Consider the following 16550-nt stretch of genomic DNA (forward strand, 5'->3'; position numbering starts at 1 on the left):
GGGGGCGAAAATTTTGGGAGCCTTGAAAAATGTGTGGAAGTCGAGAACATTATCTCGGAAAGCAAAAATGAGTATGTTTGAAGGAATAGTGGTTCCAACAATGTTGTATGGTTGCGAGGCGTGGGCTATGGATAGAGTTTGTGCGCAGGAGGATGGATGTGCTGGAAATGAGATGTTTGAGGACAATGTGTGGTGTGAGGTGGTTTGACCGAGTAAGTAACGTAAGGGTAAGAGAGATGTGTGGAAATAAAAAGAGCGTGGTTGAGAGAGCAGAAGAGGGTGTTTTGAAATGGTTTGGGCACATGGAGAAATGAGTAAGGAAAGATTGACCAAGAGGATATATGTGTCGGAGGTAGAGGGATCGAGGAGAAGAGGGAGACCAAATTGGAGGTGGAAAGATGGAGTGAAAAAGATTTTGTGTGATCGGGGCCTGAACATGCAGGAGGGTGAAAGGAGGGCAAGGAATAGAGTGAAGTGGAGCGATGTGGTATACCGGGGTTGACGTGCTGTCAGTGGATTGAATCAAGGCATGTGAAGCGTCTGGGGTAAACCATGGAAGCTGTGTAGGTATGTATATTTGCGTGTGTGGACGTGTGTATGTACATGTGTATGGGGGGGGGGGAGGTTGGGCCATTTCTTTCGTCTGTTTCCTTGCGCTACCTCCCAAACGCGGGAGACAGCGACAAAGTAATAAAAAAAAAAAAAAAAAAAAAACAAAAAAAAAAAAAAATATATATATATATATATAATATATATATATATATATATATATAATATATATATATAATTTTTACAATTATATGGGAGGGTATTAATTGAGAGGGTGAAGCATGTACAGAGCATCAGATTGGGAAGAGCATGTGGTTTTCCAGAGTGGTAAAGGATGTGTGGATCAGGTGTTTGCTTGAAGAATGTATGTGAGAAATACTTAGAAAAGCAAATGGATTTGTATGTAGCATTTATGGATCTGGAGAAGGCAGATGATACCGTTGATAGAGATGCTCTGTGGAAGTATTAAGAATATATGGTGTGGGAGGCAAGTTGTTAGAAGCAGTGAAAAGTTTTTATCGAGGATGTAAAGCATGTGTACGTGTAGGAAGAGAGGAAAGTGATTGGTTCTCAGTGAATGTAGGTTTGCGGCAGGGGTGTGTGATGTCTCCATGTTGTTTAATTTGTTTATGGATGGGGTTGTTAGGGAGGTGAATGCAAGAGTTTTTGTAAAGAGGGGCAAGTAAGGATTCTGTTGGATCGAGTGTAGGGTTGGGTGTAAGTGGGGGGGGAGATGTTGTGTATAATGGGATGTTTATTGTGTGTAAAGGATGATGATGGTCAGGTGGGGGGGTTAGTGGGGGGTTTGTTGTTTGTGTTGTGGTTTGGTGTTTTTTAATTGGTTTTGTGGTATGTTGCTGGATTGATTTGAGGGTGGGGGTTTGTTTTTTAGGTGGTTGGGTTGGGGTGGTGTGTGAGGTGGGTTAGGATGAGGTTTAATGTTGAGTTGGGTGATTGGTGTGGGATTATGAGGGTAAGGGTGTTGGGTTGGGGTATATGGTGAGAGATAGTTTGTTTTTTGGTGTGGGGTTGTTGTGGGAATTATTGGGGTGGGGGATGAGGAGTGGGATGTGTGGTGTGAGATTTGTGTGGGAGGGTTTTGGTTGGGGGTTATTGGGGGGTGGGGGGGTAAGTGGTTGGTTAAGTTTGTTGGTTTGGGGTTTGTTTTTAGGGGTTGTGATTTTGGGGGGTTTGGGGATATGTTGTTGTGTTGTTTGTGGTAATTTTGTTTGGGATGTTGTGAGTTTTTGTTTAGTTTTGGGTGGGGTTTGTTTGGGTTTTTGTGGGGGGGGGTGAAAGTTATTATTTTTTGGTGATTTTGTTGTTGGTATGGGGTGAAGGGGTATGAGGGATGGTGGTTGAGATGGTTAGAGGGGATATAATTGGTTCGAGGGGTGGGTGGTGTGGGTGCGGGTAGGAGGGTTTTTATGTGGTGGGGGGGGGAATGGGAGTTAGAGGGAAAAGGGTGGAGTGTGGATCTAGGTTTATTGTTTGGAAATTAAAGAATATGTATATAACTATATATATGTTTGTGTAGATGGTTTATTATTTTAGGAAATTAAATAAATATTTATATGGGTGTGTAATTATAGAATATATAATATTGTATGTAGTTTTATTAATAGTTATGTTTGTTTAAATATATGTATGTGTATTTTGTATATGTATGTTGTGATGTAGTAAGAAAGTTGGAATGGAATGGAGAAAAATATGAAAATATATGGGTTTGGTTTTAAAAAGAAAATAATTGGATATGGGTACAGTTTTTTATTATTTGAATATGGGGGGGATATAGATAGAAGTTGGTATGGTTTTGATAAGGTTTAATATAGAAAGGAATATGAATGGAAAATATATTTGGGAATGGGGGGTAGTAAAATATAATGATATGGAATGGGATTGAAATTGTTATATAGGAAAAACGTGTATATATGAGGAATTGGATATAAAATGTAAGGATATTAAGGATAAAGAAGATAGGGGATAATATGATGGATTTAGAGGGGGATAGAATTAGTGAATAAAATTTGGGAGAAAATAGGAGATATGAAGGAATAAGAGGTATACTTATCGCTATGGTAATGAGTCAGAGATCATTAGAGACTGGGACAACTTAATGGAGAACCCTAGCTGCGCGCTCTTCAAATATACTGTGGTTGTACAAAATCAGCTACCTTCTTACAGTTGAGTTCGTTTGCCTATCCAACGCCTCTCCTCATATGGGGCCTCTTAATCGAAGGTCAAAGATATGCCTCCATACTTCGAACAAAGCTTTCTATACCCACCCGACATCCAATAACATTGTGGTTCAACTTATTCCTTCATTAAATTTCAATTTTAGCTCTCCTAGATTCTTTTCTCACGTCACGCATCAGTTTTCAAATCACTCCCAGGACTCAACACCCACCCTAATTACTCCCACTTCCGCTTCCTGTTCCTCCAAGCCTCTCCCACATATCTAAAACCACTTCAATTCCTTCCTCCAGTTTTTCTCCATTCAAACTTACCTCCCAATTGACTTGACCCTTAACCCTACTGTACCTAATAACCTTGCTCTTATTCACATTTACTCTTAGCTTTCTTCTTTCACACACTTTACCAAACTCAGTCACCAGCTTCTGCAGTTTCTCACATGAATCAACCACCAGCGCTGTATCATCAGCGAACAACAACTGACTCACTTCCTAAGCCCACTCATCCACAAGAGACTGCATACTTGCCCCTCTTTCCAAAACTCTTGCATTCACCTCCCTAACAACCCCATCCATAAACAAATTAAACAACCATGGAGACATCACACACTCCTGCCGCAAACCTACATTCACTGAGAACCAATCACTTTCCTCTCTTCCTACACGTACACATGCCTTACATCCTCGATAAAAACTTTTCACTGCTTCTAACAACTTGCCTCCCACACCATATATTCTTAATACCTTCCACAGAGCATCTCTATCAACGGTATCATCTGCCTTCTCCAGATCCATAAATGCTACATACAAATCCATTTGCTTTTCTAAGTATTTCTCACATACATTCTTCAAAGCAAACACCTGATCCACACATCCTCTACCACTTCTGAAACCACACTGCTCTTCCCCAATCTGATGCTCTGTACATGCCTTCACCCTCTCGATCAATACCCTCCCATATAATTTACCAGGAATACTCAACAAACTTATACCTCTGTAATTTGAGCACTCACTCTTATCCCCTTTGCCTTTGTACAATGGCACTATGCACGCATTCCGCCAATCCTCAGGCACCTCACCATGAGTCATACATACATTAAATAACCTTACCAACCAGTCAACAATACATTCACCCCCTTTTTTAATAAATTCTACTGCAATACCATCCATATATATATATATATATATATGTATAGGTATGTATGACTCATGGTGAGGTGCCTGAGGATTGGCGGAATGCGTGCATAGTGCCATTGTACAAAGGCAAAGGGGATAAGAGTGAGTGCTCAAATTACAGAGGTATAAGTTTGTTGAGTATTCCTGGTAAATTATATGGGAGGGTATTGATTGAGAGGGTGAAGGCATGTACAGAGCATCAGATTGGGGAAGAGCAGTGTGGTTTCAGAAGTGGTAGAGGATGTGTGGATCAGGTGTTTGCTTTGAAGAATGTATGTGAGAAATACTTAGAAAAGCAAATGGATTTGTATGTAGCATTTATGGATCTGGAGAAGGCATATGATAGAGTTGATAGAGATGCTCTGTGGAAGGTATTAAGAATATATGGTGTGGGAGGCAAGTTGTTAGAAGCAGTGAAAAGTTTTTATCGAGGATGTAAGGCATGTGTACGTGTAGGAAGAGAGGAAAGTGATTGGTTCTCAGTGAATGTAGGTTTGCGGCAGGGGTGTGTGATGTCTCCATGGTTGTTTAATTTGTTTATGGATGGGGTTGTAAGGGAGGTAAATGCAAGAGTCCTGGAAAGAGGGGCAAGTATGAAGTCTGTTGGGGATGAGAGAGCTTGGGAAGTGAGTCAGTTGTTGTTCGCTGATGATACAGCGCTGGTGGCTGATTCATGTGAGAAACTGCAGAAGCTGGTGACTGAGTTTGGTAAAGTGTGTGGAAGAAGAAAGTTGAGAGTAAATGTGAATAAGAGCAAGGTTATTAGGTACAGTAGAGGTGAGGGTCAAGTCAATTGGGAGGTGAGTTTGAATGGAGAAAAACTGGAGGAAGTGAAGTGTTTTAGATATCTGGGAGTGGATCTGTCAGCGGATGGAACCATGGAAGCGGAAGTGGATCATAGGGTGGGGGAGGGGGCGAAAATTTTGGGAGCCTTGAAAAATGTGTGGAAGTCGAGAACATTATCTCGGAAAGCGAAAATGGGTATGTTTGAGGGAATAGTGGTTCCAACAATGTTGTATGGTTGCGAGGCGTGGGCTATGGATAGAGGTGTGCGCAGGAGGATGGATGTGCTGGAAATGAGATGTTTGAGGACAATGTGTGGTGTGAGGTGGTTTGATCGAGTAAGTAACGTAAGGGTAAGAGAGATGTGTGGAAATAAAAAGAGCGTGGTTGAGAGAGCAGAAGAGGGTGTTTTGAAATGGTTTGGGCACATGGAGAGAATGAGTGAGGAGAGATTGACCAAGAGGATATATGCGTCGGAGGTGGAGGGAACGAGGAGAAGAGGGAGACCAAATTGGAGGTGGAAAGATGGAGTGAAAAAGATTTTGTGTGATCGGGGCCTGAACATGCAGGAGGGTGAAAGGAGGGCAAGGAATAGAGTGAATTGGAGTCATGTGGTATACAGGGGTTGACGTGCTGTCAGTGGATTGAATCAAGGCATGTGAAGCGTCTGGGGTAAACCATGGAAAGCTGTGTAGGTATGTATATTTGCGTGTGTGGACGTGTGTATGTACATGTGTATGGGGGGGGGGGAGGTTGGGCCATTTCTTTCGTCTGTTTCCTTGCGCTACCTCGCAAACGCGGGAGACAGCGACAAAGTATAAAAAAAAAAAAAAAAAAAAAAAAAAAAAAAAAAAAAATATATATATATATATATATATAAATATATATATATATATATATATATATATATAATTTACCAATTATATGGGAGGGTATTAATTGAGAGGGTGAAGGCATGTACAGAGCATCAGATTGGGGAAGAGCAGTGTGGTTTCAGAAGTGGTAAAGGATGTGTGGATCAGGTGTTTGCTTTGAAGAATGTATGTGAGAAATACTTAGAAAAGCAAATGGATTTGTATGTAGCATTTATGGATCTGGAGAAGGCAGATGATACCGTTGATAGAGATGCTCTGTGGAAGGTATTAAGAATATATGGTGTGGGAGGCAAGTTGTTAGAAGCAGTGAAAAGTTTTTATCGAGGATGTAAAGCATGTGTACGTGTAGGAAGAGAGGAAAGTGATTGGTTCTCAGTGAATGTAGGTTTGCGGCAGGGGTGTGTGATGTCTCCATGGTTGTTTAATTTGTTTATGGATGGGGTTGTTAGGGAGGTGAATGCAAGAGTTTTGGAAAGAGGGGCAAGTATGAAGTCTGTTGGGGATGAGAGAGCTTGGGAAGTGAGTCAGTTGTTGTTCGCTGATGATACAGCGCTGGTGGCTGATTCATGTGAGAAACTGCAGAAGCTGGTGACTGAGTTTGGTAAAGTGTGTGAAAGAAGAAAGTTAAGAGTAAATGTGAATAAGAGCAAGGTTATTAGGTACAGTAGGGTTGAGGGTCAAGTCAATTGGGAGGTGAGTTTGAATGGAGAAAAACTGGAGGAAGTGAAGTGTATTAGATATCTGGGAGTGGATCTGGCAGCGGATGGAACCATGGAAGCGGAAGTGGATCATAGGGTGGGGGAGGGGGCGAAAATTCTGGGAGCCTTGAAGAATGTGTGGAAGTTGAGAACATTATCTCGGAAAGCAAAAATGAGTATGTTTGAAGGAATAGTGGTTCCAACAATGTTGTATGGTTGCGAGGCGTGGGCTATGGATAGAGTTGTGCGCAGGAGGATGGATGTGCTGGAAATGAGATGTTTGAGGACAATGTGTGGTGTGAGGTGGTTTGACCGAGTAAGTAACGTAAGGGTAAGAGAGATGTGTGGAAATAAAAAGAGCGTGGTTGAGAGAGCAGAAGAGGGTGTTTTGAAATGGTTTGGGCACATGGAGAGAATGAGTAAGGAAAGATTGACCAAGAGGATATATGTGTCGGAGGTAGAGGGATCGAGGAGAAGAGGGAGACGAAATTGGAGGTGGAAAGATGGAGTGAAAAAGATTTTGTGTGATCGGGGCCTGAACATGCAGGAGGGTGAAAGGAGGGCAAGGAATAGAGTGAAGTGGAGCGATGTGGTATACCGGGGTTGACGTGCTGTCAGTGGATTGAATCGGGGCATGTGAAGCGTCTGGGGTAAACCATGGAAAGCTGTGTAGGTATGTATATTTTGCGTGTGTGGACGTATGTATATACATGTGTATGGGGGTGGGTTGGGCCATTTCTTAATCGCTGTTTCCCGCTTCAGCGAGGTAGCACAAGGAAACAGATGAAGAATGGCCCAACCCTCCACATACACACACACACACACACACATATATATAGCGCAAGGAAACAGACGAAAGAATGGCCCAACCCACCCACATACACATGTATATACCTACACGTCCACACACGCACATATACATACGTATACATCTCAACGTATACATATATATACACACACAGACATATACATATATACACATGTACATAATTCATACTGTCTGCCCTTATTCATTCCTGTTGCCACCCCACCACACATGAAATGAAAACCCCCTCCCCACGCATGTCTGCGAGGTAGCGCTAGGAAAAGACAACAAATGCCACATTTGTTCACACTCACTCTCTAGATGTCATGTAGAATGCACCGAAACCACAGCTCCCTTTCCACATCCAGGCCCCACACAACTTTCCATGGTTTACCCCAGACCCTTCACATGCCTTGGTTCAATCCATTGACAGCACGTCGACCCCGGTATACCACATCGTTCCAATTCACTCCATTCCGTGCACACCTTTCACCCTCCTGCATGTTCAGGCCACGATCATTCAAAATCTTTTTCACTCCATCTTTCCACCTCCAAATTGGTCTCCCACTTCTCACTCCTTCCACCTCTGACACATATATCCTCTTGGTCAATCTTTCCTCTCTCATTCTCTCCATGTGACCACACCATTTCTACACCCTCTTCTGCTCTCTCAACCACACTCCTTTTATTACCACAGATCTCTCTTACCCTGTTATTACTTACTCGATCAAACCACCTCACACCACATATTGTCCTCAAACATCTCATTTCCAGCACATCCACCCTCCTTCGCACAACTCTATCTATAGCCCACGCCTCGCAACCATATAACATTGTTGGAACAACTATTCCTTCAAACATATCCATTTTTGCTCTCCAAGATAGCATTCTCGCCTTCTGCACATTTTTCAACACTCCCAGGGCCTTCACCACCTCCCCCAGCCTGTGACTCACTTCCGCTTCCATGGTTCCATCCGGAAGTCCGCTCCCCAATATCTAAAACACTTCACTTCCTCCAGTTTTTCTCCATTCAAACTTACCTCTCAATTAACTTTTCCCTCATTCCTACTGAACCTATTAACCTTGCTCTTATTCACATTTACTCTCAGCTTTCTTCTTTCACACACTTTACCAAACTGTCACCAACTTCTGCAGTTTCTCACCCGAATCAGCCACCAGTGCTGTATGATCAGCAAACAACAACTGACTCACTTCCTAAGCCCACTCATCCACAAGAGACTGCATACTTGCCCACCTCTCCAAAACTCTTGCGTTCACCTCCCTAACAACCCCACATAAACAAATTAAACAACCATGGAGACATCACGCACCCTTGCTGTAAACTGACATTCACTGGGAACCAATCACTTTCCTCTCTTCCTACTCATACACATGCCTTACATCCTTTATAAAAACTTTTCACTGCTTCTAGCAACTTGCCTCCCACACCATATACTCTTAAAACCTTTTACAGAGCATCTCTATCAACTTTATCATATGCCTTCTCCAGATCCATAAATTCTACATACAAATCCATCGATTTTTTCTAAGTATTGCTGCATACAAATCCATCTGTTTTTCTAAGTATTTCTCACATACATTCTTCAAAGCAAACACCTGATATACACATCCTCTACCACCTCTGAAACCACACTGCTCTTCCCCAATCTGATGCTCTGTACATGTTTCTACCCTCTCAATCAATACCCTCCCATATAATTTCCCAGGAATACTCAACAAACTTATACCTCTGTCATTTGAACTCTCGCCTTTATCCCCTTTGCCTTTGTACAATCGCACTATGCATGTATTCTGCCCATCCTCAGGCACTTCACCATGAACCATACATACATTGAATATCCTTACTAACCAGTCAACAACACAGTCACCCCTTTTTAAATAAATTCCACTGCAATACCATCCAAACCCACTGCCTTGGCAGCTTTCATCTTCCATATAGCTTTCACTACATCTTTTCTGTTTACCTAATCATTCTCCGTGACCCTCTCACTTCACACCACCTCGACCAAATCACCCTCTGTCTGCCACTCTATTATCCAACACATTCAACAAACCTTCAAAATACTCGCTCCATCTTCTTACTTCACCACTACTTGTTATTACCTCCCCATTATCCCCCTTCACTGATGTTCCCATTTGTTCTCTTGTCTTACGCACTTCATTTACCTCCTTCCAAAATATCATTTTATTGTCTTTAAAATTTAATGATACTCTCACCTCAACTCTCATTTGCCCTCTTTTCACCTCTTTCACATTTCTCTTGACCTCCCACCTCTTTCTTTTATACATCAGTCATTCCCACATATGTATACATATACATTTCAACATATACATACATACATATACATAAATATACATGTACATGTTCATACTTGCTGCTTTCAATCATTCCCATCGCCACCCCGCCACGCATGAAATAGCACCCCCCCCTCCAGAGAGCGCCAGGAAAAGAGAAAAAGGCCACTGTCGGTCACACTCGGTTAGGCTGGAAGTTTTTTTTTTCCGCTGTCTCCCGCGTTTGAGAGGTAGCGCAAGGAAACAGACGAAAGAAATGGCCCAACCCACCCCCATACACAATGTATATACATACACGTCCACACACGCAAATATACATAACCTATACATCTCAATGCACACATATATATACACACACAGACACATACATATATACCCATGCACACAATTCACACTGTCTGCCTTTATTCATTCCCATCGCCACCTCGCCACACATGGAATACCATCCCCCTCCCCCCTCATGTGTGCGAGGTAGCACTAGGAAAAGACAACAAAGGCCCCATTCGTTCACACTCAGTCTCTAGCTGTCATGCAATAATGCCCGAAACCACAGCTCCCTTTACACATCCAGGCCCCACACAACTTTCCATGATTTACCCCAGACGCTTCACATGCCCTGATTCAATCCACTGACAGCACGTCAACCCCGGTATACCACATCGATCCAATTCACTCTATTCCTTGTCCTCCTTTCACCCTCCTGCATGTTCAGGCCCCGATCACAAAATCTTTTTTATCACAAAATCTTTTTCACTCCATCTTTCCACCTCCAATTTGGTCTCCCACTTCTCCTCGTTCCCTCCACCTCCGACACATATATCCTCTTGGTCAATCTTTCCTCACTCATTCTCTCCATGTGCCCAAACCATTTCAAAACACCCTCTTCTGCTCTCTCAACCACGCTCTTTTTATTTCCACACATCTCTCTTACCCTTACATTACTTACTCGATCAAACCACCTCACACCACACATTGTCCTCAAACATCTCATTTCCAGCACATCCACCCTCCTGCGCACAACTCTATCCATAGCCCACGCCTCGCAACCATACAACATTGTTGGAACCACTATTCCTTCAGACATACCCATTTTTGCTTTTGGAGATAATATTCTCGACTTCCACACATTCTTCAAGGCTCCCAGAATTTTCGCCCCCTCCCCCACCCTATGATTCACTTCCGCTTCCATGGTTCCATCCGCTGCGAGATCCACTCCCAGATATCTAAAACACTTTACTTCCTCCAGTTTTTCTCCATTCAAACTTACCTCCCAATTGACTTGACCCTTAACCCTACTGTACCTAATAACCTTGCTCTTATTCACATTTACTCTTAGCTTTCTTCTTTCACACACTTTACCAAACTCAGTCACCAGCTTCTGCAGTTTCTCACATGAATCAACCACCAGCGCTGTATCATCAGCGAACAACAACTGACTCACTTCCCAAGCTCTCTCATCCACAACAGACTTCATACTTGCCCCTCTTTCCAAAACTCTTGCATTCATCTCCCTAACAACCCCATCCATAAACAAATTAAACAACCATGGAGACATCACACACCCCTGCTGCAAACCTACATTCACTGAGAACCAATCACTTTCCTTTCTTCCTACACGTACACATGCCTTACACCCTTGATAAAAACTTTTCACTGCTTCTAACAACTTGCCTCCCACACCATATATTCTTAATACCTTCCACAGAGCATCTCTATCAACTGTATCATATGCCTTCTCCAGATCCATAAATGCTACATACAAATCCATTTGCTTTTCTAAGTATTTCTCACATACATTCTTCAAAGCAAACACCTGATCCACACATCCTCTACCACTTCTGAAACCACACTGGAAGTATGTGAATAAATACGATTTATATTTATTTGAAGAAATACGATTTATATGTAAGTGTATAAGTGGTTGGTGGAAAAGACTGAGCAAGAAACGGTGAATGCCAACAATATGAACATTTTGAAAAGGCTACTCGATGGTATAGAAAGCTCGAGATGGGTCGCCACGCTTGTAGCCCCCCCCCCCCCCCGTACTAAAGACAGGTAATTGCTCCTGCACTGAAACTTGTACTCATTCTTAGAAAACGTCCCGGAAGCCTGGCATTACCACTTACCCGGAGGCTAGAGTGTAAATATCAGAAGAAAGGTATATTCACTAAGTCGCCTCCCAAACTCAAGAGGTCGGGCCAAGCCAATGGAGAAACGTCCTCCAGCAAGGAGGAAATTGATGTAAAAAACATTGGGTATACAGGGAGGTAAGCCGGAGGAAAATGAATCCCGACAAGAGTGAGGTTAGGGTTAACCAGGAAAACGGTGAAGAGTATTCAAGTTCCCCAATTTTTTTGAAGGACAGTATAAATATATGACATCTCTAGTGGATCAGGAATTTCATTTGTGTTCCTCCAGCCCGACAGCAAAAGTAAGGAAGGATTGGATCACGGACGTGGAGAGTTGTTTATGGTCGTAATGAAAGTTGATTATATCCGTGCTGGGAGTGGGTTGTGGTCGTGGTAAGGATGGATTATAGAGTTGAGATAGTAAGAGTTCGTGGTGGCATTACTTCAAAGAATCCTTTTCAAGTGTGGCCATTATGCCATTCTACTTTTCTAACCTGGCTATTCGTCTTCCTCTTATTTATTCACTTGTGGAATTAAATAAGAAAAAGAATTTGCTTCGTGTACTCTAGCAGTTGACACAGCTAAGAATGATATATGTCACTGAGATGTTTGCCAAAAGGAAATGTCTTCAGCATCAACGGATATTACCACTCGCTGGAAAACTGGCTGGGACGTAATTCATAGACCTTTGAGCAGATGATAAATTACTTAAAACCCTTTGGCACTAAGTTACGGTACTTGGGTATGATGGCAGTACCTATGCTTAAGAGTCGTGTTTAAGGAAACTCTATTATCTTACCCAGGCGTTGTACCATTGTTCTCAGAGGTCGTTTCCTCGCACTCAATGATCGCCCCTTCTTGTTCAAGCTTTAAAATATGAACCAATATACGAACAGAGTCTAAAAAAAAAAAAAAAAAAAAAAAGCCATGACGACGAGAGACATTTATATGCACTACTATAAATTGCCCCTTGCAGATTGGTCTGGCTACTAGTGACCCGAGGTTCCACAGAAAATACTCGATGGCCTGCTGGCGCCATAAGCCAAATGCTTCATATTCGGCAAACCGAATTATATCCTTGTCTAGTTGCCTCATGTGTGCCTGTCGGACATATTTTGTCTTAAAGGCTAGTGATGGGAAGAGGTTTTACCAAGTTGTGATAAATACCTGGAGAACCATACCGTAAATAGAACAAGACTGTCACAAACATTACTTTCTACAATCGAAAGCTACATCATCCGTTCGATATTTCACCACTTTCGAGGAAATTCGGCTCAGTGACTTACTTTGTCTCACTTTGCTCATCCACTTAGAATCATTTTTACATCTGCACGAGCTTCAATCCATCAGGAGCGAGACATTGGGCTATAAATGCCTCGTAATCTTAAAACATGTCGATTTTCCAGTCTAGTCTCCCTCGGCCAATTTCTGTTGTATGTCAAAGGGTAGGTGGACGCAGACTGGAAGAATCGGCCAAGATGGAACTAAACGAAGTGACTGTTTCTTCAGGCACCACCAGAAGCCATGGCAACAGGTTCATTAGATGTATTGGTAGAAATACTGTGTTCAGTAGCAACTATATTTTTGTTAGCATAGGCAGGAGGAACCTACCGAGCGTTATTGAAAATGCCAAGACCGAGCTGATTTTTTTGTTTCTGTCCCAACTCTATAGTATAGTCTTTTGAACCCAGACTAGAAATGTGTGTATCAAAGACAAATGGTATAAAAAACTATATATATATATATATATATATATATATATATATATATATATATATATATATATGTATATATATATATATATATATATATATATATATATATATATATATATATATATATATATATATATATATATATATCGTTCTCAACAGGAAAAGAAGCAATCAAAAATTGCAATTCGTTTTATATTTCAATTTGTCTGTATAGTCATTGCCCGGGAGAGAACTATGTGATCTTTCATTTGCCAAACCCCACTCCCCTCCTTGTCGTTGGGCTCTACACTTTAGTGGACTTGATGTAATGGGTGATCCGCCCTCGATATTAACAGAAGTAGCAACGCCTTCAACTTAGATTTCTGACAATGACGAGGAGAGGCCACATGTTCAAGAAGCTGTGCGTGATGTCTCATTGGATAGAGTACCACAATTATACGGGTCAACAGATCACATCCGCCCCATGTTGACATCTTTCTGAACACTCTCCCGTTAGCGGACCATAAATGCTTGACCCGTGATGGCAGCTGTTGTGACAACGTTCACAAGTCATCCACAAACAACAAAATGATTCTTCATTAGTTGTAAAAATCCTCCAGGATATGATATGATAAATTCTGTGGCAATGATTTGCTCAGGAAGTGTTCGTCAGCAAGGTTCACTTGCTTTCGTTTAATCTTGCAGATGCGCGTGGTGTTGTCAGGACTGGTGTTGTTGGTGTGCCTGACGGCTGTCGCTGCTCAGGAGCAACGACCAGGGGCCGAAGCCACACATGCCGATCCCAGGGCTGAGGCCAGCCCCGCCGAACCCACGGGTAGAGTTACTGATGCTGAGACAGGTCGTGAATTGTCTCGTAACTTCAGGGATCGCGAGCGTTTCATTGGAGTGTCATCTACCATGACGAATACAGACATCGTCATGATAACTTCTACGGTGTTTTTCTCTTGTCTGTCTGGCAGTAACAGCGCTGTCACGTGCCAGGGACGACGCAGGAAGAGGCACTCACGTACAACTGTTGAGATCGACGGCGAAAAGGTCCCGTAAGTACAGAGTACAGTCTTATCGAGGAATCTCCCACCTCAGTAGAGTCAACCCAGTTCCTGCTATTGAGAACAGCTCAGCCTTGGCCTGTAGGAGCCACTGGGAAAAGAGTCGTGGGTAATACTTGGACCCTTTCAGAAAAGGGCCATTTTTTTTTTGCTATGAATGAGTATAAGAAAGAGATCGTGCCTCCCGTATATAGAGATGCTGAGAGAGACTAAACACCAAAGGAATTCTGATGAGGTCTGTGATGTGTGTAGGTTACTGAAGTGTGCTCTTTCACCTCCCCCTCAGAGCCGACCTGGACGGCAGCCTATCCGAGGTGACCAGTGAGGACAAGACGGTGGGCTCGGCAGCAGATGTTCCCGAAGTGCCTTATGACCCGAAACTCATCACCATCTGGACCACCGTACGAACCACAACCTCTGTCACCATGTTGTTCACCGACACCAACACCACCATCCGTCTCTCATATTTCTGTGTCGCTGGGCAGCAGATGTTTCCTACCTTCAGGTGCGCTGGAGTTTAAGATTTCGTGGTGCTGTTGCTGCAAAGTAAATGCAAGTGGATGAAAGATCGGCTTACTAACACGAAACAAAAATTGTTCAATGGGGAAAACCTTTCGACTTCTTAGAAGTAATTAGTGGCGTACCACAAGGCTCACTCCCTTGACCAGTTACCTTTTATCATGTATGTGATCAATTTAAAAAGATTTGATCTAAATAATAAATCCCTTAGATTTGCTTTCTCTACAAAATATACAAAGTAGGAAAACTTCCGAGAGCCATTATTTAAAACTATTCAAGATGAACCAGACAAATTGTCATCCTAATCCGAGAAATGATTCGTACTGATGTAAGAATACATTAAAAAAAAATGACATTCAGAGAAAGACTTACATAATTACTTTCCGACAATTTGTTCTGAATGACCAGAAATGAAAAGAATTTCCTCAGTTTTTCCAGCAGATAACGTTGTTAGGGGCCAGTGTCTTTTGCTCCCAGTTTACTGTGCGAGACCTGCCTGTCCACTGCAGGACGACTGAGGACGTCACCAGCAGGGGCCTGGGGACGTCTGATTCCTGTCCAGTTTGTCCCCAGTGCTGCAGCTTCCTCAGTAACCACCCACTGTACTCCCCACTCTTAAGTATTTGTACATACTGATCATGTGTAATTGAGTCCAAACAAATATATATGTTTATATAAGCATTTGTAAACTTTTGTTTTACCACCCTGTTTTCCACATTTGTCATGAAGTATTATTAAGTATATATATATATATATATATATATATATATATATATATATATATATATATATATATATTACGACGACATATATTACGACGTTACCAGACTATGCCTGCATGAGGTTACTTTGCGAGTGAAAAGCAACCTTTTGCGAAGCTGTATCACTCCAAAGAGTTCACATCCCCCTGCTACTGGAAGTAAGCGCAGCCCTGGGCTGAAGGAGCCTCTGGAAAGAAGTTCTGGTTAACACCAGGACTCTCTTAGAAAGAGGTTCTGGGGTGATTAAAGGTTAAACTAATGTATATTGGTGTTGTCCCATCGGTGTTATACGGATGCGAGGCGTGACCCTTCGACGAAAATGTAAAGAGGAGGGTGGACGTGTGGGAAATGAAATGCTTGAGGACAATATGTGTTTTGAGGAGAGTTGGTCGAATAAGAAATGAGAGGGCAAGAGCGAGGCGTGGTAGGATGAGGAGTATGTATCGAGAGAGCCGAAGAGGGTGTGCTTAAATGCCTTCGACGTATGGAGAAGACTTCAACGTACTGAGAAGACTTCGACGTATTGAGAAGACTTCGACGTAGATGACTAAGATGGTACACATGTCAGATGTGGAGGGAACGGGGAAAATGATGAAACCAAGGAGGAAGTAGAGGGAGATCGTGACAGATGGTCTGAGGCTTTGGGGCCTGAACATGCAGGAGAATGTGAGGAACGCAAGGAATAGAGAGAACTGGAGGCGTGTGGTATACAGGGGACGACATACTGTCAATGGGCTGAACCAGGGGATATTAAACGGTCGGGGAAAGCCATGGTAAGGTGTGTCGGGCTTAACTATGGATAGAGGTGCTCTGGTTTCCGTGCATTATACATGACAGCTAAACAGTGGATATGAACGAATGTGGCCACTTCTTCGTCTGCACCTGACTCTTCCTCGCAAACCCGAGTAACGGTAAAAGGTGTATGAAAGAAGAAATCAACATTTTGAGATAGAGTTTTCTCCAGGTTTAAGTAAAACGCGTCA

The 16550-nt window shown here is 42.5% G+C and overlaps 1 protein-coding gene across 1 annotated transcript in view; it reads left to right on the top strand.

Annotated features, from left to right (window-relative positions):
- Nucleotides 1–14942, top strand: part of LOC139753415 (uncharacterized) — a 58571-nt gene extending 43629 nt beyond the window's left edge. The window contains exons 9-10 of the mRNA XM_071669889.1: nt 13923–14278; nt 14574–14942. Of these exons, the coding sequence (XP_071525990.1) occupies nt 13923–14278; nt 14574–14808 (591 nt within the window). The 3' untranslated portion in view covers nt 14809–14942. The remainder of the gene's footprint in view (nt 1–13922; nt 14279–14573) is intronic.
- Nucleotides 14943–16550: the final 1608 nt, after the last annotated feature.

Source organism: Panulirus ornatus, chromosome 14 (assembly GCF_036320965.1).
Source record: "Panulirus ornatus isolate Po-2019 chromosome 14, ASM3632096v1, whole genome shotgun sequence".
Taxonomy (NCBI): Eukaryota; Metazoa; Arthropoda; class Malacostraca; order Decapoda; family Palinuridae; genus Panulirus; species Panulirus ornatus.